The 24,018-nt window shown below is 47.6% G+C and overlaps 2 protein-coding genes and 1 pseudogene across 2 annotated transcripts in view; 2 read left to right on the top strand and 1 right to left on the bottom strand.

Moving 5' to 3' along the window:
- LOC133381949 (H-2 class II histocompatibility antigen, E-D alpha chain-like) overlaps positions 1–24,018 on the top strand; it is a 411,219-nt gene that overhangs the window by 326,211 nt on the left and 60,990 nt on the right. The window lies entirely within an intron of this gene.
- Positions 2,150–8,563, top strand: LOC133381941 (zinc finger protein 420-like). Its single transcript, XM_061621553.1, has 3 exons — positions 2,150–2,219; positions 3,928–3,985; positions 4,362–8,563. The coding sequence occupies exon 3, from the start codon at positions 4,430–4,432 to the stop codon at positions 6,026–6,028; it is 1,599 nt and encodes a 532-aa protein (XP_061477537.1). The 5' UTR covers positions 2,150–2,219; positions 3,928–3,985; positions 4,362–4,429; the 3' UTR covers positions 6,029–8,563.
- Positions 10,007–19,701, bottom strand: LOC133379118 (DLA class II histocompatibility antigen, DR-1 beta chain-like; annotated as a pseudogene).

Genomic DNA, 24,018 nt, shown 5'->3' with positions numbered 1-24,018 from the left:
TCTGTCATGAACCACCCTGTTCAGATCTTGCAAGTTCAGGTCTGCGGCTTCCTTTATGGAATTAATCCATCTCTTGTTTGGCCTTCCTCTTGTGTTTTCGACAGAGCTTGGAAAAGTTACTTTTTTGAACTACAACTCCCATCAGCCCCAGCCAGCATGGCCACTGGATTGGGCTGATGGGAGTTGTAGTTCCAAAAAGTAACTTTTCCAAGCTCTGCTTTTGGAGTGAGTCATGTCTTCTCATGATGTGTCCAAAGTGTCATGGAAAGCTGAATTCAAGATGGCTGTGTAGCAAAGAATTGTGGGGTTTCATTTGTTAGTGTGGGATTTTAACAGGTTAACATTTGGCTTCTGTATTAGAGCGATGAGTTGGCAGTTTTATTTCCCAGCTGTGGATACTCAGAGGCCCACCCTAACACCTTATCCGTAGTTTAGGTCTCTGGCTTCCTTGATGGAATCAATCGATCTCTTGTTTGGTCTTCCTCTTTTTCTACTCCCTTCTGTTTTTCCCAGCATTATTATCTTTTCTAGTGAATCATGTCTTCTCATGATGTGTCCGAAGTATGATAACCTCAGTTTCATCATTTTAGCTTCTAGTGGTAGTTCTGGTTTAATTCGTTCTAACACCCAATTACTTGTCTTTTGTGCAGTCCGTGGTTACATAAAGTGGTTATTTCTTATTTTAACTTGGTTCTAAAAGTTCCTGTTATGTGGATTTTTATAGTTTTATGACTTATGCCTGGAATTGGACCTGATTTTTGGAAGTGTCTGTTTTTCCTCATGCTTTTATTCACTTTTATGCCCAGTTAGATCACTTTTTAGGAACCTTTTATTCCTATGGTATTTTAATAGTTTTTTCCTTGTTTTAGAAAAGATTTTTGAATTTTATCTTTTTAGAACACGTAGGTTAGAAGTAACATATCACACTTGGGGATTTACATTTAATAATTTGCTAGAGAAAGTTTTGTTAGTCTGCTTACTGACCATCTTCACTTGGAGCAGTGATGAAATAAGAGGTGTTGAACCTCTAATGTCATCTTTCAAAAAAGGGGAACGTCATGAGAACCTGAATTCAAGATGGTTGTGTGGGAAAGAATTGTGGGGTTTCATTTGTTAATGTGGGATCTTAACAGGGTAACATTTGGCTTCTGTCTTAGAGCTCTGAGTTGCCAGTTTTATTTCCCAGCTGTGGGTAATCAGAGGCCCACCCTAACACCCCCTTATCTGTAGAAGCCGGGCTCCGTCAAGGTCATAAAGCCCTTGAAGTTTTAGGGAGGATGTTCCATTTGGCCAGGTGATTGATGGGCCCATTTTTCATGAAGAAATTTCCAGATTGGTTAATTGGATCTGGCTTGTTGCTGGGGAGTTTGCCATAAGTATGGGGCTCAAACCTTAGCTTGCGTTCCTCTTTGTTGAGACCCAGGGGATGCAGGGGGGCCTGGATTGAGAGTTGGGGGAGCCTCAGAACCCCATTCTAGAGCAGAGGGACTCTGGAGGGGAGTTCACACCCCCAGCTCCGCAGATGGGAGAGATGACAGATGTGGAGGATGCTCCTGAAGATCTAGGGGAAGGAGACATGCCTGACCGCTCTCTGATTCCCATGGGAATGTCGCCGCCTCACATGGAGACCCCTCCCTTACTGAGCATCCCAGGAGAGCCATTGGAGCAAGACCTCACACCCGCAGCAACTCCACCCCCCTAGGGGTGCTTGGTGGGCCCTTCAAACATCTCCCCACAATAACGCCTCCTTCCCCTTCATTGAAGTTGGCACCTGAGGAGTCTAGACTGTTCGATGATCAGACGTCTGCACGCCCTCTATCACCCTGTGTGCGCCACCAAGGAAAGAGACTTGGCCAGAAGGAAGCGCTGCGCAGGAGTCAGAGGTTGTGAGCAAAACCCTTCCCAATTTAAACCCACACCCTCAGGTAGTGGGTGCTGAATCAACTTCCCATACACGCTGCAGAGTAAGCCTGAGTAGTTAGGGATTACAGTGAGTTAGTTAGCAAAATCTATGAGACACCTTCCCTTTGATGTGACTTTAATAAAACAAGAATTAATTCCAGTTTCACCTCCATTTCACGATTCCTACTCTGGGCAGGACACTCTTCTGGGTCCCATCCTGCCTACTTGATGCTGCCTGCTGAGCTTCCATTTTGCATCAACTCTCCTGCCTGTTCCTCCCTCTGAGGAGAGGGGTGTGTGCAACTGTCTACCTGTGTGTAAGTACAGACTAGGCTAGATGGCTTTCTTGATTTTCTGTTGGGTGCTGATATTAAGGAACTATTCTGCTGCTGTAGCTGTGCACCTCTTTTATTCTTTCATAAAGTTACTTCTTTTTACCAGTGTGTGTTCATGCAGGAGAGGGTTGGCTCTGAGCCAGTACCTTGGCCGCTGACCACGTCTACTGTGTGAATTGGGTATTTTGGCTAAAGGCTTCAGAGCAAGGACTGTCTGTTTGGCTCTTGCTGCTTGTAATTATTGGCAAGTTTTCTGGGCTCAAAGTTTCCCTTTGGCTGAGGGTGGTTAACCAGTATAATGGGTGGTGGCAGTCTCCTACCCTGCAGGGCTGTTGTGAGCGGGCACAATCTTGGCAAAGAAAGATATTTTGTCAGAGTCAATTGCCATGGGTGGAGAATTGGCTTCTGGGACGGTGGAGGGTGTCTGGGAGAGTCCTCCTCCCTCACACAACAAGTATGATAATCTCAGTTTCAGCATTTTAGCTTCTACTGATAGTTCTGGTAAAATTTCTTCTAACACCCAATTGTTTGTCTTATTCGCCGTCCATGATACCCACAAAGCTCTACTCCAACACCACATTTCAAATGAGTGGATTTTTCTATTCATTGTCCAACTTTCGCATCCATACATAGAGATAAGGACCACCATGGTCTGAAAGATTTTGACTTTGGTGTTCAGTGATGCATCTTTGCATTTGAGGATCTTTTCTCATAGCTACCCTCAGCCCAAGACTTCTTCTGATTTCTTGACTATTGTCTCCAGTTTGGTTAATGACTGTGTCAAGGTATTGATAATTCTTGACAAGTTCAGTGTCCTTGCTGCCAACTTTAAAGTTATGTAACTCTTCTGTTGTCATTACTTTAGCATTGTAGTATGGTATCGTCTGCATATCTTAAATTTTTGATATTTCTCCCTCCAGTTTTCTCATGTCCTTCATGTTGGTCCAATGCCGCTTTCTGTATATGTTCTGCATATAGATTAAACAAACAGGGTGATAAAATACACACCTGTCTGACACCCTTTCCAACTGGGAACCAATCGGTTTCTCCATATTCTGTCCTTACACTAGCCTCTTGTGCAGAGTATAGGTTGCGCATCAGGACAATCAGATGCTGTGGCACCCCCATTTCTTTTAAAGCATTCCATAGTTTTTCATGATCTACACAGTCAAAGGCTTTGCTGTAATCTGGCACTTCTCACTCCATACGTGGTAAGAGCCTTTGCTTTACTTGCACGTGTTTGCCATTGGAGCATAGACTTGGTTGATGGTTATGTTGATAGGTTTCCCAATAAATCTCATTGATATCACTCACTCAGACTTTGCATAATAGCTCCTAGTTGCTTTTGCTACATCATTTCTCACTATTAAAGCAACCCCTTTTCTTCTTAATTTCTCATTTCCTGCATAAAATATTTTGTAGTTGCCTGATTGGAAATGTCCCCTTCCTGTCCATTTTGACTCACGCCACGTTTTGTAATGTTGATGCGTTCTATTTCATGCTTGACAATTTCTAACATTCCCTGGTTCATGCTTCTCACATTCCATGTTCCTATTGTGTGCATCATACAGCTCTGGACTCTCCTTTTGCATCTGTGCACATCAGCCTCTGGGCTTCCTTTAGGCTTTTGACCCAGCTGAGCCATTAGTCACAGAGCTATTCATACTTGTCCTTCGTTCTTCCCCACTAGCTCACAGAGTGCCATCTCACCTGGGGGTCTCATCTTCCAGCACTGTCCCGTGTTGCAGGTAACAGGGGTTAACCTTTTTGGGAGGCAGGGAGGGTATGCGAGATGCCCTCTGGCAGTGGAAACGGCCATGTTCCTTTCAGGCAGGATCCACCCTAGGCTTGTAAATTCCATCTGTGCATAAGTACTGGGCTGTCCACCTTAAATGGAGCAACATGAGAGCAGATTTTTGTTAAAATTATCTCTCTCTGCGTCTGTTTTCACAACCTGCTACCAAGCAACTACTGCTAAACTAACTCCGTACAAGGCCTTCAGCTTTGACAGTTAAACTCTGATACCAACAGAGCTCCCAGAAATATGTTTTCAAAGTACAAATCATAATATATTCACAGGATTTCTCCACAGCATTTTATCTCCTTTCCTTTTCATTCCATCAGGATACATCTGGGGGGTCAAGGCTGAGGGAGAACCATCTGAAGTATCACTGGAAAAAGCTGAGGAGCAGATGCAGGAGCAGAAACTGAGGAGTCAAGATGGAGCAAAGAGACAACAGGAGAGACAGACTCACACAGGGGACAAACCTTATCAATGCTTGGAATGTGGAAAGAGCTTCAGGTGGAGTAGCCACCTTACTAGGCATCAGAGATGTCACACAGGAGACAAACCTTATCAATGCTTGGAGTGTGGAAAGAGCTTCAGTCAGAGTACCCACCTTACTTTGCATCACAAAACTCATACAGGGGACAAACCTCATAAATGCTTGGAGTGTGGAAGAAGTTTCAGGTGGAGAAACGAACTTATGGTGCATCAAAGAACTCACACAGGGGACAAACCTTATAAATGCTTGGAGTGTGGAAAGAGCTTCAGGTGCAATAGCCACCTTACTAGGCATCAGAGATGTCACACAGGGAACCAACCTTATAAATGCTTGGAGTGTGGAAAGAGCTTCAGTGACAGTAGCACCCTTACTTCACATCAAAGAACTCACACAAGGGATAAACCTTATCAATGCTTGGAATGTGGAAAGGGCTTCTGTCAGAGTGGCCACCTTACTTTGCATCAAAGAACTCATACAGGGGACAAACCATATCAATGCTTGGAGTGTGGAAAGAGCTTCAGTCAGAGTGGCACTCTAAGTATACATGAAAGAACTCATACAGGGGATAAACCGTATCAATGCTTGGAGTGTGGAAAGAGCTTTAGTGACAGTAGCACCCTTATTGTGCATCAAACAATTCACACAGGAGACAAACTTTATACATGCTTGGTGTGTGGAAAGAGCTTCAGGTGGAGAAGCGCCTTTATTGAACATCGAAGAACTCACACAGGGGACAAATCTTATATATGCTTGGAGTGTGGAAAGAGCTTCAGTCAGAGTAGCCACCTTACTTCGCATCAAAGATTTCACACAGGAGACAAACCTTATAAATGCTTTGAGTGTGGAAAGAGCTTCAGTCAGAGTAGCCACCTTACTTCACATCAAAGATTTCACACAGGAGACAAACCTTATAAATGCTTCGAGTGTGGAAAGAGCTTCAGTCAGAGTAGCACCCTTACTTCACATCAAAGAACTCACACAGGGGATAAACCTTATAAATGCTTGCAGTGTGGAAAGAGCTTCAGTTCGAGTAGCCACCTTACTTCACATCAAAGAACTCACACAGGGGACAAACCTTATAAATGCTTTGAGTGTGGAAAGAGCTTCAGTCGGAGTAGCACCCTTACTTCACATCGAAGAACTCACACAGGGGACAAACCTTATACATGCTTGCAGTGTGGAAAGAGCTTCTGTTGGAGTAGCAACCTTACTTTGCATCAAAGAACTCACACAGGGGTCAAACCTTATAAATGCTTGGAGTGTGGAAAGAGCTTCAGTCAGAGTGGCACCCTTACTTCACATCAAAGATTTCACACAGGAGACAAACCTTACAAATGTTTGGAGTGTGGAAAGAGCTTCAGTCACTATAGCACCCTTAGTAAACATGAAAGAATTCACACAGGGGTCAAACCTTATAAATGCTTGGAGTGTGGAAAGAGCTTCAGTCAGAGTAGCACCCTTACTTTGCATCAAAGAACTCACACAGGGGACAAACCTTATAAATGATTCGAGTGTGGAAAAGCTTCAGGTGGAGTATTGCCTTTACTCAACATCAAAGAACTCACATGGGACAAAGCTTATAAATACTTGGAGTGTGGAAAGAGCTTCAGTGACAGTAGCACCTTTACTTCTCATCACAAAACTCATACAGGGGACAAACCTTATAAATGGTTTGAGTGTGGGAAGACATTCAGTCGGAGTACCACCCTTACTTTACATGAAAGACATCACACCGGGGACGGACCTTATCAATGCTTGGAGTTTGGAACAAGCTTCAGTCAGTGAGGCCACCTTACTTCGCATCACAGAACTCACACAGGGGACAAACCTTATATATACTTCAAGTGTGGAAAAAGCTTCAGTGAAAGATGCGCCCTTACGGTGCATGAAAGAATTCACACAGGGGACAAATCTTATAAATGTTTCAAAAACTGAAGGACTATGTTAGGATTGTGTCCAACAAATTTGACAGCCACAGATCATAAGATCTGATAATGGAGGGGAACATGTGTCTATGGCTATGCAAGGCTTTCTCCATGAGGAAGGCATAGAGCACCAGACTACAGTTGTCTTCAACCCAGAGCAGAATGGGGTTGTGGAGAGAATGAACAGGACTCTTGGACAAATGGTTCGTTCCTTGTTGGATGATGCGCAGTTACCAAATGAGTACTGGGGAGAAGCTGCGGCTATTGCTATTTACCTGCAGAACCACCATTTAAACTGTGACATGGTAGGATACCAAGTATGTCTCACCTTTGTGTATTTGGGTGCAAGGCCTTTGTGCACATCCCAAAACAAAAGAGATCCAAACTTGACAACACTGCCAAGGAAGTAATACTCATTGGGTATTCTCCAACGCAGAAGGGATACAGAGTCATAGATCCCAAAACTGGCAAAGTTGAAGGATGCAGAGCTGTCCATTTTGATGAAAAAAGTGCACACACCGACCAGAAGAGGCGCCACACCAAACAGATGACAGCAAAATGGAAGAAGCTGAGCCAGAAGAGGCAACAGGGCCAGAAGGAGCAGCCAAAGCGCCAGCACCCAGACACTCTGAACTCACCAACAGAGGTGTACTATCAGAGAGACTTGCTTACCCCATAAGAGATGAACTTCCAGAGCCAGAGACAATAGATGGACTTACTTACTGATTTATGTTGATGATCTGCTGTTGGCTTATCAAGATCCAATGGACAAGCAACAGGTAGTAAATCATCTCAACAAGGAGTTTGAAGTGAAGTGCCTGGGTGATGTCACTCACTACCTTGGAATGCAAATTGAAAGAGAGGGTGATGGATCCTTCTTGCTGAATCAAAAACAAAAGATCCAAAACCTTCTCGAGAGTCTAGGACTGAAGGATGCACATCCAGCACCTACTCCAATGGAAGTAGGGTACCGGAAACAGACCAGAACAAACAATCATGGGAAGACCAAGAGAGCTATAGACAAGCTATTGGAAAAAGTCTGTATATCAGCACTGTTTGCAGGCCAGATGTGGCGGGAGCAGTGGGATACTTGTGCAGGAAAACCAGCTCGCCAACCAGAAAGGCCTGGGAATCAATAAAGAGAGTGGTGAGATGTCTAAAGGGCACTGCAGCAATGAAACTAAAGTTGACAGCTACCCGAGATCCCAGGCTAGAGGGATATGAAGATGCTGATTGGGCTGAAGACACTACAGATCGAGACTGTAGCACTCTCTCCCACAGAAGCAGAGTATGTGTCAGCTTCTGAAGCAAGCAGACAGCTGATGTGGCTGCTTGAACTGTTCAAAGATTTAGGCATCTCTATACCTGGGCCTGTTGTGATGCATGAGGACAACCAAGGATGCATCAGACTCATGCAGTCAGAAGGGGTGAGTTCACAGACCAAGCACGTAGACGTGAAGCACCATTTCATTAGAGATACCTACCGCAGAGGACTACTCAATATGGAGCATTGTCCAGCAGAAGACATGACTGCAGATGCTCTCACGAAGGCGCTGGGCAAAGTCAGACATTGCAAGCTGCGAGACAAGATGAACCTCGTGGGGTGAACCAAACGCTCGTTGAGAAGGGGTGTTGGAAGTGGGGCCAGAGCAACTCCTGGTCTGTTCTTTTGTTTGTGCTCCGGAAGGGAGGTAGAGCGAGGGTCCTCCAGATGGATAGGCTTGTTTACCTTTTAACTGTGATGTTCTGACTAACTTCCTTCTGGTACTAGACTGTGACGCCTTTAGGAAAGCTTACCTGCCCCTCCTCCTTCCGCCCTTTCCACTCCTTTGTCTTCCGACTGTCTGGGAGAGAGGAGACATCCCTTTGTCTCTCTCCAAGCATGGGGCTGACTCCCACACCTGGGCATTATGCCTCCAACTTAGTTGGTTAGTTAGAACTAGGTATGCCTTTTCTATCTACTATGTATTTCTCTAAATAAAGTAGCTTTTCTTATTTTACTAACTCTCCAGTCTCAGTGATGCTGATGCAGGGTAAAAGCCTGCTTTCTTAGGCAAACACACGCATGCGCTGGCACACTCGCATTTCAACATCTGCTGTTACTCTCTGCTTGCTGTGGTGCTGCTTTTAAATGAAATTAAGCAGCACAACTACACACAGCGCAACATGCCAGTCAGTGCGGACAGTATTGGGCTGGATTGACCAATGGTCTGACTCAGCATACGGCTGTGTTCCACTTTGCCACCCTTTGTGAGCCGCCTTGGGTGCCTTTTTTGGCACAGAAACAAGCAACAGCAGTGGTCTTATGTTTTATTTATTTATTTATTATTAAATTTGTTAGTCGCCCATCTGTCTGGTTGTCCAGCCACTCTGGGCGATGCACAAGATAAAACAGTACATATGTTCTCTGTGCAGCAGAGCTCTGGGTTCCAAATGGAGCCTCTTCATCTGGGATTCCCCCCCCCCGATTTGAATATTGGGAGGTGGTTGATATCACTAGTTATAAGGAGGAGTTTTTTATAAGTCTGAGAGGCCCAGGCTGGATGTTTGTTTAAGGTGTGGGGGGGCTTCCCTCACATGGGATTCTTCGTCAGTGCAATTTCTTCCTGCTCAAATGTGCGTTAAGGATGATGGAATCCCCTCCATGGGTGACCCATGGACCAGTTCAGCACCACCCACAAAGGAGCAAACAAAAAAGTCTGGGTAAAATGCTCTTTTAAAGAAAGGGTTCCCAGTTCCCCAAAGCAGATGACAATGTTAGGTCCAAACCCAACACGCAAGCCGTCACTGCCTTCTCAGCTCACGTACACCCGGGAAGGTGCGCAATTATCCACTACCAGAGGCTAAGAATTATACAACACAACACAAGATTACCTTTGCAAAGGGGACCCAATACCTTCAAGCAAGATGCCTTCAGGAATGGGAACCCCGTTTATTGAAAAGACAAAGATTATATAGCTTCTTTAAGATAACAAGTAAGGGGGGTTACACGTCATAGAATTGCATAAAATATTGCCAGTCATAGTAACATCTAAGCAACAGAATTGGGGTGCTTGAGATAAGAATGAGCCGGGACATTCAGCTCCTTGCTAGACAAAGTAACATTATAGATATGGAAAGAGGGGTACTTAGAATAACAAAGTAAGGCATATCTTGGTTCCTGGGAGAGGGGCTCACACAGATATGTGACCTTGAGATAAGCGCTCCAGACTTTAACAAAACAAAGGCAGATAGTGTGGGAGAAGGAACAGACTCCAACAAGATCATTAAACTAGAAAGACATCCATTTTACATTTTACAGAGAGATACCTGTCAAGGCCTGCAAGCACATAATTCAAAGAAGGAATGTCTTTGTAATACAGGATGGCAACAGTATATGGGCCATTACAGCAACTATGCATAAAATATATGATCGGAAAGGCATAATCCAGTTTGAATAGGCTTTTATTATCAGAGCCCTTGGAAAGTTAAAAGCAGGTCATAAGGAAATAAACCGATATTACATTTATATCAAACACCTTTTATTTCCAAATACAACAACAACATTCCAAAGTGCGAGAAGGAAGATGTGAGGCGTATATTTCTAGTCTGGGGACAATTTAGCCCCCTAAATGTTCCAAAGTGCAATGCCATCTCCCTCCGGGACACTGGGCCCTCTCTCTCGAAGTGGGGCCCTCAGAGGGTCTGCCAGGGAGAGGGGGAGAGTCTCCGGGCAGGTCCAATACCCCACCACTGCCCCATCGCCTTTCTTATTCTTCACGCAGAGGAAGAGTCCGGGCGCCACAAAGACCAGCCCCACAATCCCCGTCCACATCTTGCTCTGGGCAGAGTCCGACTGCGCCTCTGAAGAAAGAAAAGGAAGACAATAACACAGGAAAGGCCTAGAGGGAGAAGAGGCAGGCCTGGGACCAGACCCTCGGAGGCTGGGGTCCCAGGATGCTCCCCCTCTTCAGCAGGCGATTGGGGAGACGGATCAGGGCTGGGAAGGTGTGGGAGGAACCCAAATCTCATACCCCACTGCACGGTGATGGGGCTCTCAAAGCTGGCGTGCTCCACCTGGCAGGCATAGACGTCTCTACACTTTGGCTGTGTCTCCAGCATCACCTCGATCTGAAAGGTCCAGTCCCCGTTCCGGGTGGGGCCTGTGGTCCACACTCTCCTCCTTCCTGTTTCTGAACCACTTGACCTCAATCTTTGTGGGGTAAAAGCCAGCCATGGTGCAAATCAGCAAAGCATTGTGCGATGGGGAGTCATACTCTGTGGGGGTGATCACCACCTTGGGCTGGACTGAAAGGGGGACAGAGAAGATCGTGGAGGGGGTCAGAAGGGGAGAGAGGGAGAGGAGTGAAGGGAAAGTCTTCCAATGAAGGAGGGAGAGAGAGACCCCGAAAACTCCTGCCGAATCCCCACCACCACAACAACCAGTTCCTTTTCTGAACCCCCCCATCTTTCTCAAAGGGACCCCTCACCATTTCTCCCTCATGGCCCCAGTAAGGGCCTGACTGTATATGAAGCTCAGCCACACTTGGAGATGAATAAAAATTACTCTAAAACATTTTAAAATCCTGTTAGTTATGTCGGTGGTTTTGCTGTTGGGGCAGGACATTTGGAAGTGGGAGCAGGCTTTAGATTGTTACTGGGCAATTAGGAAACATACTGAATCCTTACTATTTTACCTGTTGTGGAATTAAAATTCTATGAGCCTCAGAACTTTGGTCTGAACCTTGCAGAGACAAAGGGAATGATGTGTAAGATGACGGGGAAATGTTGCAGAGTGCATGTACAGAGTGTGTTACAGAATGTTCCCAGAAAACTGTTGATGTTTGACTTTCTGGAAAACCACAAAGTAGATAGCACATGAGCATACCTCAGGCATTTCATTAGCAAATATTTATTTATTTATTATTTGATTTATATCCCACCCTTCCTTCCAACAAGAGCCCAGGGCGGCAAACAAAAGCACTAAAAACACTTCAAACATCATAAAAACAGACTTTAAAATACATTAAAACAAAACATCTTTAAAAACATTTTTTAAAAGCTTTCAAGACTTTTTTAAAAACAGGTTAAAAACATTGGTTTTCACACCTTTGGAAAACTTTTGTTCCTCAAATCTGCATCTGTCTGGCTGTGGGCCAGAAGCTTGTTTACCAGCTTGTTTGCTTAGGAAAGAGGATGCGCTGTCCTTTTCCTTCGCTGCCTCCTGAGACAAATGTTCTCTCACTTCTGAGATAATCTCGTTGAAAGTTTTGTTTGTTGTTGCAGTATAAGTACAAAAGTTTCCATTGTTTTGGGTAGAGAATCTAGAAACAAAGCAATTTGAACAGGTCCATCCAAAACTGTGCCTGCTTCCTGTATCCCTTGCATTAACACCATGAATTTAGTAAGATGTCCCTCAGACAAATCATCCCTCATTTGTAAGTTAACGAGGCTTCTTAACATTGCTTTAAATGTGCTTGGCCTCTCGGCTGATTATTAGATTCCAGCGTAGACCACATCTCTCTGGCATTCTTACAGTTCATGATCAACGAGATTTGGGAGTTAGTTCAGCATTTAGTAATAAGGTCTTGTACCTTTTTGTTTTTCTCCTTTCAAACTCTTTGTTCTTCCCGAGGAGAAGCATCTCCTGGTGGTTCCAATCCTGTGATCACATCCAACAGCTTTTGTTGTCTTAGGTGATTTCTGATTCAGAATGACCACCGCTTCCACTCTCCAGGGGCGAGTCTGTCGAGACTGAGCCACTCTGCCATGGTAGCCATCCTTAAGTAACTCTTTTCACTGACTAAAAACTCTGAAGGTCTCTACTAGCTCCCTTGATTCGAAACACAGAAGAAGCTCATTAATTGCTCAAATCTTCATTTGCATGGCTGGGCCCATAACCTCTCGGAGAGTGTCATTGATGCGCTGCAGAATGGATATTATTGAGCAAGCTTACGTGTGTGTGTTTGAATCCTTGCTAAGATTCTACCTTCCCTGCAAATTAGTCAGAGACTTTTAAGCTTTAAAATAAGAAATAACCACTTTATTCTGGAAATACATGTTTGATAGGAAAGAGTCCTTGCATCTAGCTAACTGCCTATGCTGGAGCAGCGAGCACTGGTCCCAGTACTCACCCTCATGCTGTTTGAGAGGAGAGACAAAGCAAAGATGTCTGCTCCCCTCTCGAGAAAGAAGAAGAACTGGGAAGGCGGGAAGGAACTGGGATCAGCATCCTTTGCATATCAGTCTGGCAGGAAGGAAGAGACAGCAGGAGATCAAAGGACAGATATAGCCTAGCAAGCAAGAGGTCTCCCCCTAGCTACCCTTTTAACCCCATGCAGCCTCAACCCACCAAGCTGGAGTTGAACCTCGTACATTTCAACATATACAGAGGTCGGTTTTGCTCCCTGTATTTTTTTTGAAGCTGTCGTGCAGTGAAGATCATGTCCACTGTCCCCCTGGAAGGGCGGAAACCATTTTGGGATTCAGGGAGGATGTCTTCTGAGATAGGTAGGAGGCAATTTGCAAGGATCCTAGCAAGGAATTTACCTGCAGTAGCTAGAAGAGAGATGCCTTGGTAGTTCCCATAATCTGTTCTATCATCCTTCTTGAAAAGAGTGATAATTATGGCATCCCTAGTCTTCCAGGATCTCCTTCCTCATCCAGATTTGTTTTGATGAGCTTATGAAGTTGTTGTGTAAATTCAGGCACTAAGAACTCAGCCTTACTTTGGGCATGTGGTTGGATGTTTCCACCGGGTAGGTGCCACAACAGAAAAGGCCCTGCCCCCATTTGTCTCCAGATGGACATCTGGTTATATGGACAAAAGGACACCTTCGGGCAACCAGGTCCCAACTTGTTTAGGACTTTCTGGGCCACCAAGAGAACTTGGCCCTCAGGGCTGGTAACGGATTGACAGCATGTGGTGTGGCTCTTGGAGCTATGGTGTGACATGTCTGCAGCTGGTGGCTCCAGCCAGCAGGCAAAGTGTGGCCTTTTGCACAAGCCACGGCTGCTGGACCAAACGTGAGGTGCAGACCAACAAAGAGAGGACCAGGACCTCTGCACTGGCTACCAATTAGTTTCCGGGCTCATTTCAAAGAGCTGGTTTTGACCTAAAGCCAGCGTGTGTGTTTGCCTTAGAAGCTGGCTTTTACCCTGCATTGAGATCACTGAGGCTAGAGACTTAGTAAGATAAGAAAAGCGTATCTATAGAAATACATAGTAGATAGAAAGGCATCCCTAGTGCTAACTAACTAGCTAAGTTAGAGGCATAACTCCCAGGTGTCAGAGTTAGCCCCATGCTTGGAGAGAGAGAGACAAAGGGATGTAAAGGGCGGAAGGAGGAGGGGCAGGTAAGCTTCCCTAAAGACATCACAGTCTAGCGACGGAAGTCAGTCAGAGCATCCCAGGTAAAGGTAATCAAGCCTATCCATCTGGAGGACCCCAACTCTATCTCCCCTCAGGAGCACAAGCAAAAGAACAAACCAGGAGTTGCTCTTGCCCCCCTTCCAACAGGAAGTGCCCTGAAGCCTGGCAGGGATTGTCCTCCTTCCTCACCCCCTAATTGATGTGTTCCTCTCTCTCTCTCTCTCTCTCTCTCTCTCTCTCTCTCTCTCTGCCTCCAGCACTCATCAGTTAGACTTCGCTGCTCCCTCGAGATCAGGCCCTGTGGGGAGGGTCAAATGCTCAGTGATGAACAGTCATTCCGCTCTGACTTGCAGGGCTGGTTTCAGATGGTGGCATTGAGGGGAGGCTTCTGTTTGACCCCAAGGCGTTTCAGTGGTGGTGTCACTCTGGCCTCCATCTGGGCCCCTTGCTTTCCAGCACCCATTACGAAGCGGCTGCAGGGAGGTCCCCAGGGGATCTGACGCTCAGTCCCAGCGGTATGCTGAATTCGCCCAGCTCTGCTTCCCCTTGTCCCTGGGGTCAGGGGAGGCCACGTGGGGAGCCCGGAAAGAAAGTCCTTCTTCATACAGCCCATAGTTAGACTAGGGCGTTTGCTCCCATGTGAGGCAGTGACGGCCAACAACTTGGGTGGCTTTAAACGGGGTCTGGGCAACTTCACAGAGGATAAAGGCTGCCCATGGCTACAAGTCACAACGTTGGCCTGGTCCAGCAGCCGGGCGCTTCTGATGTTCTTTGGCTCCTTCTTACTTTCTCTGTGACAAAGCTCAGCTTTGCAGGTTTCCACGTGCTCAGTGGACCTCTAGGACAAGGACGGTAATGCCTGAGTCTCCACACCTGGCAGCAAAGCAGCTCCTTCTCAGGGCTCTGGACTGCAGTGGCACAGGATGGCGCTTGAAAATCCAGAAGCTGGTTCTGCTGGGTTTCTCTCACCTTCTCTCAACTTATGGCGACCCTATCAATCGGTGACCTCCAAGAGCATCTGTCATAAACCCCCCTGGTCAGATCTGGTAAAGTCAGGTCTGTGGCTTCCTTTATAGAATCAATCCATCTCTCATTTGGCCTTCATCTTTTTCTACTCCCTTCTGTTTTTCCCAGCATTATTGTCTTTTCTAGTGAATCCTGTCTTCTCATGATGTGTCCAAAGTATGATAACCTCAGTTTCATCATTTTAGCTTCTAATGACATTTCTGGTTTAATTTGATCTAACACCCAATTATTTGTCTTTTTTGCAGTCCATGGTTAAATAAAGTAGTTATTTCTTATTTTCAAAGCTGAAAGTCTCTGTCTGACTAATTTGCGAATTGCTCTGCCCTTCTCTGTCCTGTCCTGGGGGAGGTTCCTGGTTTTTTTAATAGGGTAACATTGGGGATTACTTGAAAGCCGCTTTGGAAGGATTTATATCCTGAACACAAAGATATAAATTAATTGCTATAAATGAGCAAACAAATAACTCTCCTTCCCACCCCAGAAAAGCCTGAGCTACTATTTCTGACTGGGGGTAGGATGCTGCTCCCATTTTTCCCCTTCTCACCCCAGCAGAATCCCCCTTTGCTGCTGCCCCACTGATGTTTGGGGGGATCTCTGCTCACCTGGAGGCTGCTCTATGCCCTTGCACCTCTGGAGGGGAGACCAGCACCGCCACGATCCCCAGGAGGACCCCCACGTCCACTGTGGAAGAGCTCCCCATCCTATCTCCCCCTCCCTCTCCTCTGCCCCACAGCCGACTGTGGAGTGGGACTTACACCGCTCAGCCCCGGGAGAACATCTGCCCAAACTCTGCCTCTTCACCCTGGGGATTGGGCAGGAACCAATGGGGCTCCAATCTGAGGTGGAGTCATCGGTTGCCACGTAGGAGTGTCCCAAGAATGTCTTGCTCAGGCACTTGTGGAGTAAAGGGGCAAAATCGAGATTTCTCTCTGATCTCTCTGCCGTTCCCAGATCTGCGGGGGGGGGGGTCATGTCTTGTTCTGATGCATTTCTCCTTTTATTTCGTGTTGATAATTATGTTACCACCCTGAACACCTGATGCAATAAAAGATCTGTAAAGAGTAAGAGTATTTGGGGGGGGTTGTTCCACTCCATGCTAAGTGACTTGGGGGGCTGTTGGAGCAAGTAAGGAGCAACTCTCTGGCAGCTGTGGGGTTGCTGCACACCAGAGAAGAGCACCCCCACCCCACAGACACACAAGACTGCGACCCAGGACCCTTTTCCAATTCTCCGACCCCGGGGGACCCTCAACACACATCGTCCCTCCACCTTCCTCTGCTGTGTCTTAGAAAAAGAACATTGTGGGGGTCGTATCGAGACCTGGGGCACCTTCAGGAACAGCCCCCTCCCCAAGAAGGAGTCAGATCCCCCCACTGTGTCACTGGGCTTTACTGCCCCCCTCCTCCTCCAGTTGCCAGAGGAGAATCACAGTCAGCTGGGGGGGCCCTGCGCCCTCCAAAAGAGGCATCTTGTTTGAAGTTGGGAACCGAAGGAGGAGCTCCCCCCCCCGGGAAAATAACAGCAAGTGAACCGCCTCCCAGCTCCTGCTGCCCAATGCACGGAGCTGGTGACTGGGGAGACCCCCCAGAGTGGAATCCCCTTCCCTGATGGAGCTGCCCTTGGATAAGAGGCCAGACCCAATGGGCACCCTTTCCCCTGCAGCCCACCCCCTCATATATCTCTCCCCATTAAATCCCCCCATCCTCCAGATTTCTCTCCATCTCCTGGTGAGGCTCCCGCCCAGGGAGTTTCACCCAACAACAGGCTGGTCATCGCCAGGGTGCTTCCTCATTTGCTGAGGTTCCAAGGGGGCTCCTCCGCTCCACCAAGGCCACTCCCGGGCACCACTGCCCTGCAGCTACTTTGGAGGCAGGCAGGCAGGCAGAGGATGCAGCCAAAATCCCTTCCAATGTGCTGAACCAGTGCCTGGCTGCAACAATGGACTTGATGAGGGCTAATAAACTGAGGCTCAATCCAGACAAGACTGAGATGCTGCTAGTGGGTGGTTCTTCTCTCCGATGACATGTCTATATCAATGGCTGCTCGCAGGGTCATAATAATAAACAAACCCCACAAAATGGAGATTTCAGGATGAGGCCCTCCTGGTTGTGCCACAGTCTGCGGCAGTTCATCTGGTGACAAACAGGGCAGGGCCTTTTCTGTGGTGGTGCCTACCATGACAATACACATGCACAGAAATAAGGCAGGGGCCAACTCTGCTGAGTTTTCAGTACCTCTCATGGCACTAGAACTCATGGACACGGAAAGATGCTGGATGTTGGGAGATTCAGGAGAGAGAAAAGAAACTTCTTCACATAGCATATAGTTAAATTGACTTTTAGGGAAGAAAACTGTTTCAAGACAACAGAGGGTGGTTGTAAAAAACTTTATTGGTACAACTCAGAAGAAACCATGTCAAGGCTGTGAATTTGCTGCTAGATTGAGGTGGGTCAGGGGTAGCCCACAGTCAGAGGGCTGTTTGTTGTTGTGGTAAAATAGCTGGATATTTATAGAGCAATTCACAAATAACAACGGACAGTCAGCAAAGAAGGGGGGACGAGGTCTGTCCCCGGAAACTCGGCTCATCCACAGTGTCTGGGGAGATGGCTGTGGATTCCTGCCCCCCACCCAGCCCCACAATAATGCAGAAAGTGGGAGCTGCAGACTTGTAGCATTTGGCCAGGAATAGGTGGCCAAAAAAAGAAAGAAAAAGATTTTGAATCTGATGAAGAGGGAGGTCTTCCAAAGCAGCTACTTTACTCCCAACTTAAGGATGGAAAACAAAATATCGGTGGACAGCAAAAGAGGTTTAATGATGTTCTTAAGGCGAATCTAATTAACAAATTGCCTGCCGTGAGCAGATAGTCAGCAGAGAAGGGGGGAGATGAAGTCTGTCCCTGGAAACTGGGCTCATCCTCAGTGTCTGGGGAGACGTCTGTGGGTTCCTGCCCCCCACCCCAGCACCCAACCCCACAATAATGCAGAAGGTGGGAGCTGCAGACTTGCAGCATTTGGCCAAAAAATAGGAATAGGTGGCCAAAAAAAGAAAGGAAATATTTTGAGTCTGATACAGAGGGAGGTGGTAAGACCCACCCCTTCTGAGCCACCCCCCCCAGCAGCCAACCTGGGACCGAAACAGATGTGGAAGGAGAGTGTCCAAGAGGTTTATAAAGGCAAAGGGCCTTTAGTATATCTGGCTAGTTATCATTTGGATTACGAGGAAGAACATGGGGCTAAGGCTGTGGGCCCATGAGTCGCTTTAAAAACAGCCACAATGATGTTTCTGCCTGCGTATTGAGGAGACTCTGCCCTCGGCTGGACACAGCTTCCCTCCCCACTGCTGCCTTCAGAACTTTCAGGACATCCCACAGCAAAGCAGCCAATCACCGTCTCTGCCTGAGCCTGCAGCAAAGGTTTTCCATTGGCCGCACCTGGAACAGAAAGGGGTTGGTCTACCAATCAGTTGTGAAATCTCCCTGAAGCTGAATTTTAAAAGAAATTAAGCATCATATGCCCCCATTTTGAGAAAAGAGAGGTAGACACACTGGAACTGGCACACAGTAAGTGTGTCTCTACCCAAATTTGCAACAAAGAAAAGTAGAATGTTTATTTTGTCCCGAAGGAAGGGGCTTCCAGGATGGTGCTTGTTGAGAGTAAGTAAAGGTTCATGAAGAGCCCTTCCGGATTACCGAGACATCCTCTGGAGGTGGGAGCTGAGTCTGATTTTGTTCATTTGGGGCTGGTGTTCACTTTGGGTGATGGTGTGAGTATCTGGGTATGTGACACATCTTTGCCGTTACGTCCAATGCAGTTGTGGTTGCTGTTATGGCCAATTTATTTATTTATTTATTGCATTTATATACCTCCCCATAGCCAATGCTCCCTGGGTGGTTTACCACAATTAAAAACATTAAAATGGCAGATGGTTGGGAAGGTAGAGGCACAGCCTCCGTATCAGATGGAGTTGATACAGCGCCGCCCGGCTCACAGCCGAGACTTGAGCCTCCATGGACAGCTGGGAGTCAAGAATGACCCCCAGGCTGCGGACCTGGTCTTTCAGGGGCAATCGTACCCCATTGAGCACCAGGTCCACATCCCCCAACCTTCCCTTGTCTCCCACTAACAGTACCTCAGTTTTGTCAGAGTTCAGCTTCAGCTTATTCCTTCCCATCCAGCCACTCACCGACTCCAAATGCACTTGCAACTGCTTTGCCACCACCCGCTCAACCACCTTGCCCAGGAATGGCAGATTTGAGACTGGGCGAAAGTTGTTCAGATCTTGGGGATCCAAGGAGGGCTTCTTTAGAATTGGTTTTATTACTGCCTCCTTGAGGGCTGATGGCATAACTCCCTCTTCCAGGGACATATTTACCACTGCCTCGATCCCCTCGCCCAGTCTATCCTTGCAGCTCATAATGAGCCATGATGTTCAAGGGTCGAGTAAGCAAGTGGTTGGCTTTAAGGTTGAAAGCACCTTGTCCACTTCATCAGAAGGAAGAAGCTGGAACTGATCCCACACCACCAGAGCACCACTGGCCACCTCCGGCTCGCTCACTGTGTCCACAACGCATGGAATAACACTCTGAATATGATCAATTTTATCTGTAAAGTGCTTTGCAAACTCATCACAGGAGATCTTAACATGTTCCATTGGTTCCGGGGCAACTCTGGACCACTTGGAAGAGCCTCCTGGGACAGCACTCTGTGGACGCAGTACAGGCAGCATAAAAATCCTTTCTTGCTGCCCTTATCGCCACATGGTAGGCTGCTGCAGCCGCTCTAACCCATGTCTGATCGTCATCAGAGCAAGATTTCTGCCACCGGCGCTCTAGCCGTCTCACCTGCTGCCTCAGAGTTTGCAGCCGTGGAGTATAACATGGTGCCGTCTGAGCTCTATTCAGGGGGAGAGGGCGTTTCAGAGCCACCCGGTCTAATGCTCTGGTGATTGCAGCATTCCACCCCTCTACCAGAGTCCCAAATGAGTGGCCATGCACATGCCCCAGAGAATCCCCAAGAGCATTCAGGAACCCATCTGGATCCATCAGAAGTCTGGGGAGGACCATCCATGGGGGTGGAGGGTTTGTGACACCAAGAAGTCCACCCTCACCAAGTAGTGATCTGACCATGACAAGGGGGTGATGGATGTACCCCCAATTTCCAGATCACTCCCCGCCTCTCCCGAGACAAACACAAGGTCAAGTGCATGACCAGCTACATGGGTGGGCCCTGTTGGAATCAGGTGCAGCTCCCAGGAAGCCATGGCTTCCATGAAGTCCCGAGGCGCCCCTGTGAGGATGACCTCCGAATGTACATTGAAGTCTCCCAATACCAACAAGTTTGGGGACTGTGCATGCACATCCGAGACCACCTCCAGCACCTCAGCCAGGGAGTCTTGTGCAGCGGGGTGGACAGTATGACAGCAGAATCCCTAGACTGCCCTTTGGGCCCAACCTCCAGCACATGCAGTCAACAACCTTGGTCTCACAGAGAGGAGCAGATAAAGAGTGGTGAGCATCCAATTCGATATGTAGAAAAAAGGGGGTCAAAGACCAGAACGCTGAAGTATTTTATAGAAAACAGGTTTTATTGCGAGATTTTTTTCAAAGAAGCCCAAACTGGTTTTATTGCAGAATATTTTTCAAAGAAGCCCAACGCGTTTCAGCCTGTAATCAGGTTTCCGTAATACATGCCAGGTCTGCACCCTCATCCAATATCGTATCATGGATGAGGGATGTTTTTTGGGCAACAGACCTGGCATTGCACAGCAGCAGTCGAAGGCCAGAGTATGGAGTCAAGCATCCCCCAGCTATCTTTCGGCTCTGGACAGGCCCGGAAAAGGGGACAGATATTACGCATCTCTCCTTAGTTCCTCTTACCTGACGTGGCCTGCCCTTAGCACTCCTCCAGCATCTGCCTATATTGGCCTCCCCCTCCCCCATCACTCCCCTCTGATTGACACATGCCCCTGACACTGGCTTCCACAACTCAGGCAGGCCACCCACCCTTAAAACCACCAGAAAACTACCCAAAAAACCCACCCCCCACCAATTAATTTAAAATCTGGGGCCTGGTCCTGCAAGATGTGACACCTTCCAAGCAGAAGTCCAACAGGGAGGGTGGCGGTGGTAGCCGAGCGGCGGCAGGAGCAGCAAGCAAGCAGGCAGGCTGGCAGACGGCAGCAGCAACGGCTCTCCTTCCCAGGACGGCGATGGTCTCCTTCCTCCTGCAGGCCCTGGGCCCTTGCACTCCACTTAGTTTGCTGGGCCCCACAACCCTTGTTGCGCTGTGTGCTTAATTTGCTTAAAGCAGCACAACGGCAGCAGAGAGTAACAGCAGATGTTGAAATGCGAGTGTGCCAGCTTTTAGCCTGCATCAGGATCACTGAGACTTGAGACTTAGTAAAATAAGAAACAAAATAAAAGCTACTTTATTTATAGAAATACATAGTAGATAGAAAGGCATCCCTAGTTCTAACTAACTAGCTAAGGTGGAAGAGAGCAGAGACAAAGGTGTCTCCTTTTTCTCGGACAGTCGGAGAAGAAAGTGGGCTGGGTTAGGCTTTATTATGATTGGTTGAGATTTTACTGTTTTAATGTTTCTGTATGCTTTTATTCTGTACGTCACCAAGTGACTGGACAACCAGCCAGATGGGCGACTAATAAATTAAATAAATAAGTGGGAAGGCAGAAGGAGGAGGGGCAGGTAAGCTTCATTAAAGACGTAACATCCTAGTCGCCGGAAGGAAGTCAGTCAGAGCAACACAGGTAAACAAGCCTCTCCATCTGGAGGACCCAAACTCTACCTCCCTTCTGGAACACAGACAAAAGAACAAAACAGGAGTTTTATAAAGTCATATAAAGACATATAAAGTCAGAGCACCCTAGCGAGGGAGCCTGCTCCACGAGCTAGAGGGAGCCCCAGCTGACAAAGCGTCAAGGCGAGTTAAGCAGCAGAGCGAAAAGAGGGTAAGTAGCTCCCATTTATTCCATTATTTAATTGAAGTAAAACAGCTCAGAGCAATAAGTAATAAGGGCAGCCCAAGGTCACCCTGAGCTAGGAGCCAAATCCTGAAAGAACCTATATCTTAGGAGACAGATCCTAGGAGAAGGAAGCCTATAGAAAGCTAGTTTTCAACACCACCCTAGCAGGAAAGCTTCAGGGGACACCGTAAATAAGGCTAAATTCCAGTCGGAGAGAAGGGGAAAAAGGAAACTCCACTGATACATACAGGGAGAGAGTCAGCTCAGTCCTTGCTAAAAAGGGCAGCTTCAGCCTTCCTGAAACACAACCACAAGCTCTGTTTCCCTAGGTTAAAGAAAGGTCAGGCTGTTCTAGGTGGGAAAACAACAAACACAAAAGACTTGCCTGGAAGACGCAGCCCCTTGCTGAGATTAAAAGCAGCCAAAAGCTTAAACAGCCCCGCCCCTCGCTCAGGAAGGAAGCCTGAGAGAATGCTAAAGAGTTAAGCCCTAGCTGATAGCCATCAGCCTCAAGTAACACATCATTGGCTGGCAGCAGTAGCTGGGAGGAACCAGCCACACATATAAAGTCAGAGCACCCTAGCGAGGGAGCCTGCTCCACGAGCTAGAGGGAGCCCCAGCTGACGAAGCGTCAAGGCGAGTTAAGCAGGAGAGCGAGTTCGGCAGCAGGGGGAGGAGGCCAGGGCCCCCCACTCTGCCCGTCTGTTCCCTGATCTCAACTAAACTGCAGTCTCCAACCCATTGACGTAATAAACCTTAAACAAAACTATGCAGGTAAGAAGCCAGCAGGGGTGTGGGGGCTTTCCAGTGTTTTGCACCGCCTGCAGCATGTACGACTATCTGCCTGTTGGACAGAAGTCGTGGGTATGCTCTCAGTGCAATGAGCTCCTGGCTCTCCGGGAACGACTTCATTTCCTTGAGGCCAAGGTGGCGGACCTGGAAAAGCTGAGAGAGGCAGAGAGGTGTGTGGAGGAGGCCTTCAGGGACGTTATAGCTGTGTCCCACTCCAACGATGATAGCTCTCCTGCTATCATGGAGAACGATGGTCTCGGGGAAGGAGAGCATCCAGCTGAGGAAGAGGGAAACGATCCCTTAGAAGGGACCCATTCCTTGGGGGATGAGCAGCTATCCTCTCGTGCTGAGGATATATCTCCAGGGGGTGGAGGGATCCTTGTAGTGGGTGATTCGATCATTAGGAACATAGACAGTGGGGTATGTGATGGGCGTGTAGACCGCAAGGTGTTTTGCCTGCCTGGTGCGAAGGTTGCGGATATCGCCCGTCGTTTACATAGTTTGGTAGACAGTGCTGGGGAGGAGTCAGTGGTCGTGGTGCACGTTGGCACCAACGACATGGGGAAATGCAGCCGTGAGGTCCTGGAAGCAAAATTTAGGTTGCTAGGTAGGATGCTGAAAGCCAGGACCTCCAAGGTGGCTTTCTCTGAAATGCTACCGGTTCCACGCGCAGGACCAGCCAGACAGGCCCAGCTTCGCAGTCTCAATGCGTGGATGAGACGATGGTGTCGGGTGGAAGGGTTTGGATTTGTTAGGCACTGGGGAACATTTTGGGACAAGCCGGGCCTGTACAAAAGGGACGGGCTCCACTTGAACCAGAATGGAACCAGACTGCTGGCACTTAAAATTAAAAAGGTAGCAGAGCAGCTTTTAAACTGACTGAGGGGGGAAACCCGACAGGAGCTGAGAAAGGTCCGGTTCAGAATAAACCTCCCCCCGGGATAAAAACCAAAGAAATGATGAAATTTTAAAAGGGGTAGGCCTAGAAGTAGGCATTGTGAGAGCAGGGGCACAGGATATAAATTCAGAAGAGCAAAATTACCACAGGCCTAACCACAAGTGCCAAAGACACTTGAAGAGAGACACTGCTTACAAGTGCCTGTACGCTAATGCTAGGAGCCTCCGAACCAAGATGGGAGAACTGGAGTCCTTGGTCTTAGAGAAGAGCATGGATATAGTGAGCATAACGGAGACCTGGTGGAATGGAGAAAACCAGTGGGATACGGTTATCCCTGGATATAAACTATATCGGAAGGACAGGGAAGGACGTATTGGTGGCGGAGTCGCTCTATACGTGAAAGAAGGCATTGAATCCAGCAAGCTCAAAACCCCAAAAGAGGCAGACTCCTCCACAGAATCATTGTGGGTGGTGATACCGTGCCCCAGGAGGGACTTAATACTGGGAACGATCTATCGTCCCCCT

Source organism: Rhineura floridana, chromosome 3 (genome assembly GCF_030035675.1).
Source record: "Rhineura floridana isolate rRhiFlo1 chromosome 3, rRhiFlo1.hap2, whole genome shotgun sequence".
Taxonomy (NCBI): domain Eukaryota; kingdom Metazoa; phylum Chordata; class Lepidosauria; order Squamata; family Rhineuridae; genus Rhineura; species Rhineura floridana.
The sequence above is the reverse complement of the archived record's forward strand: the minus strand, read 5'-3'. Positions and strand labels throughout refer to the sequence as shown.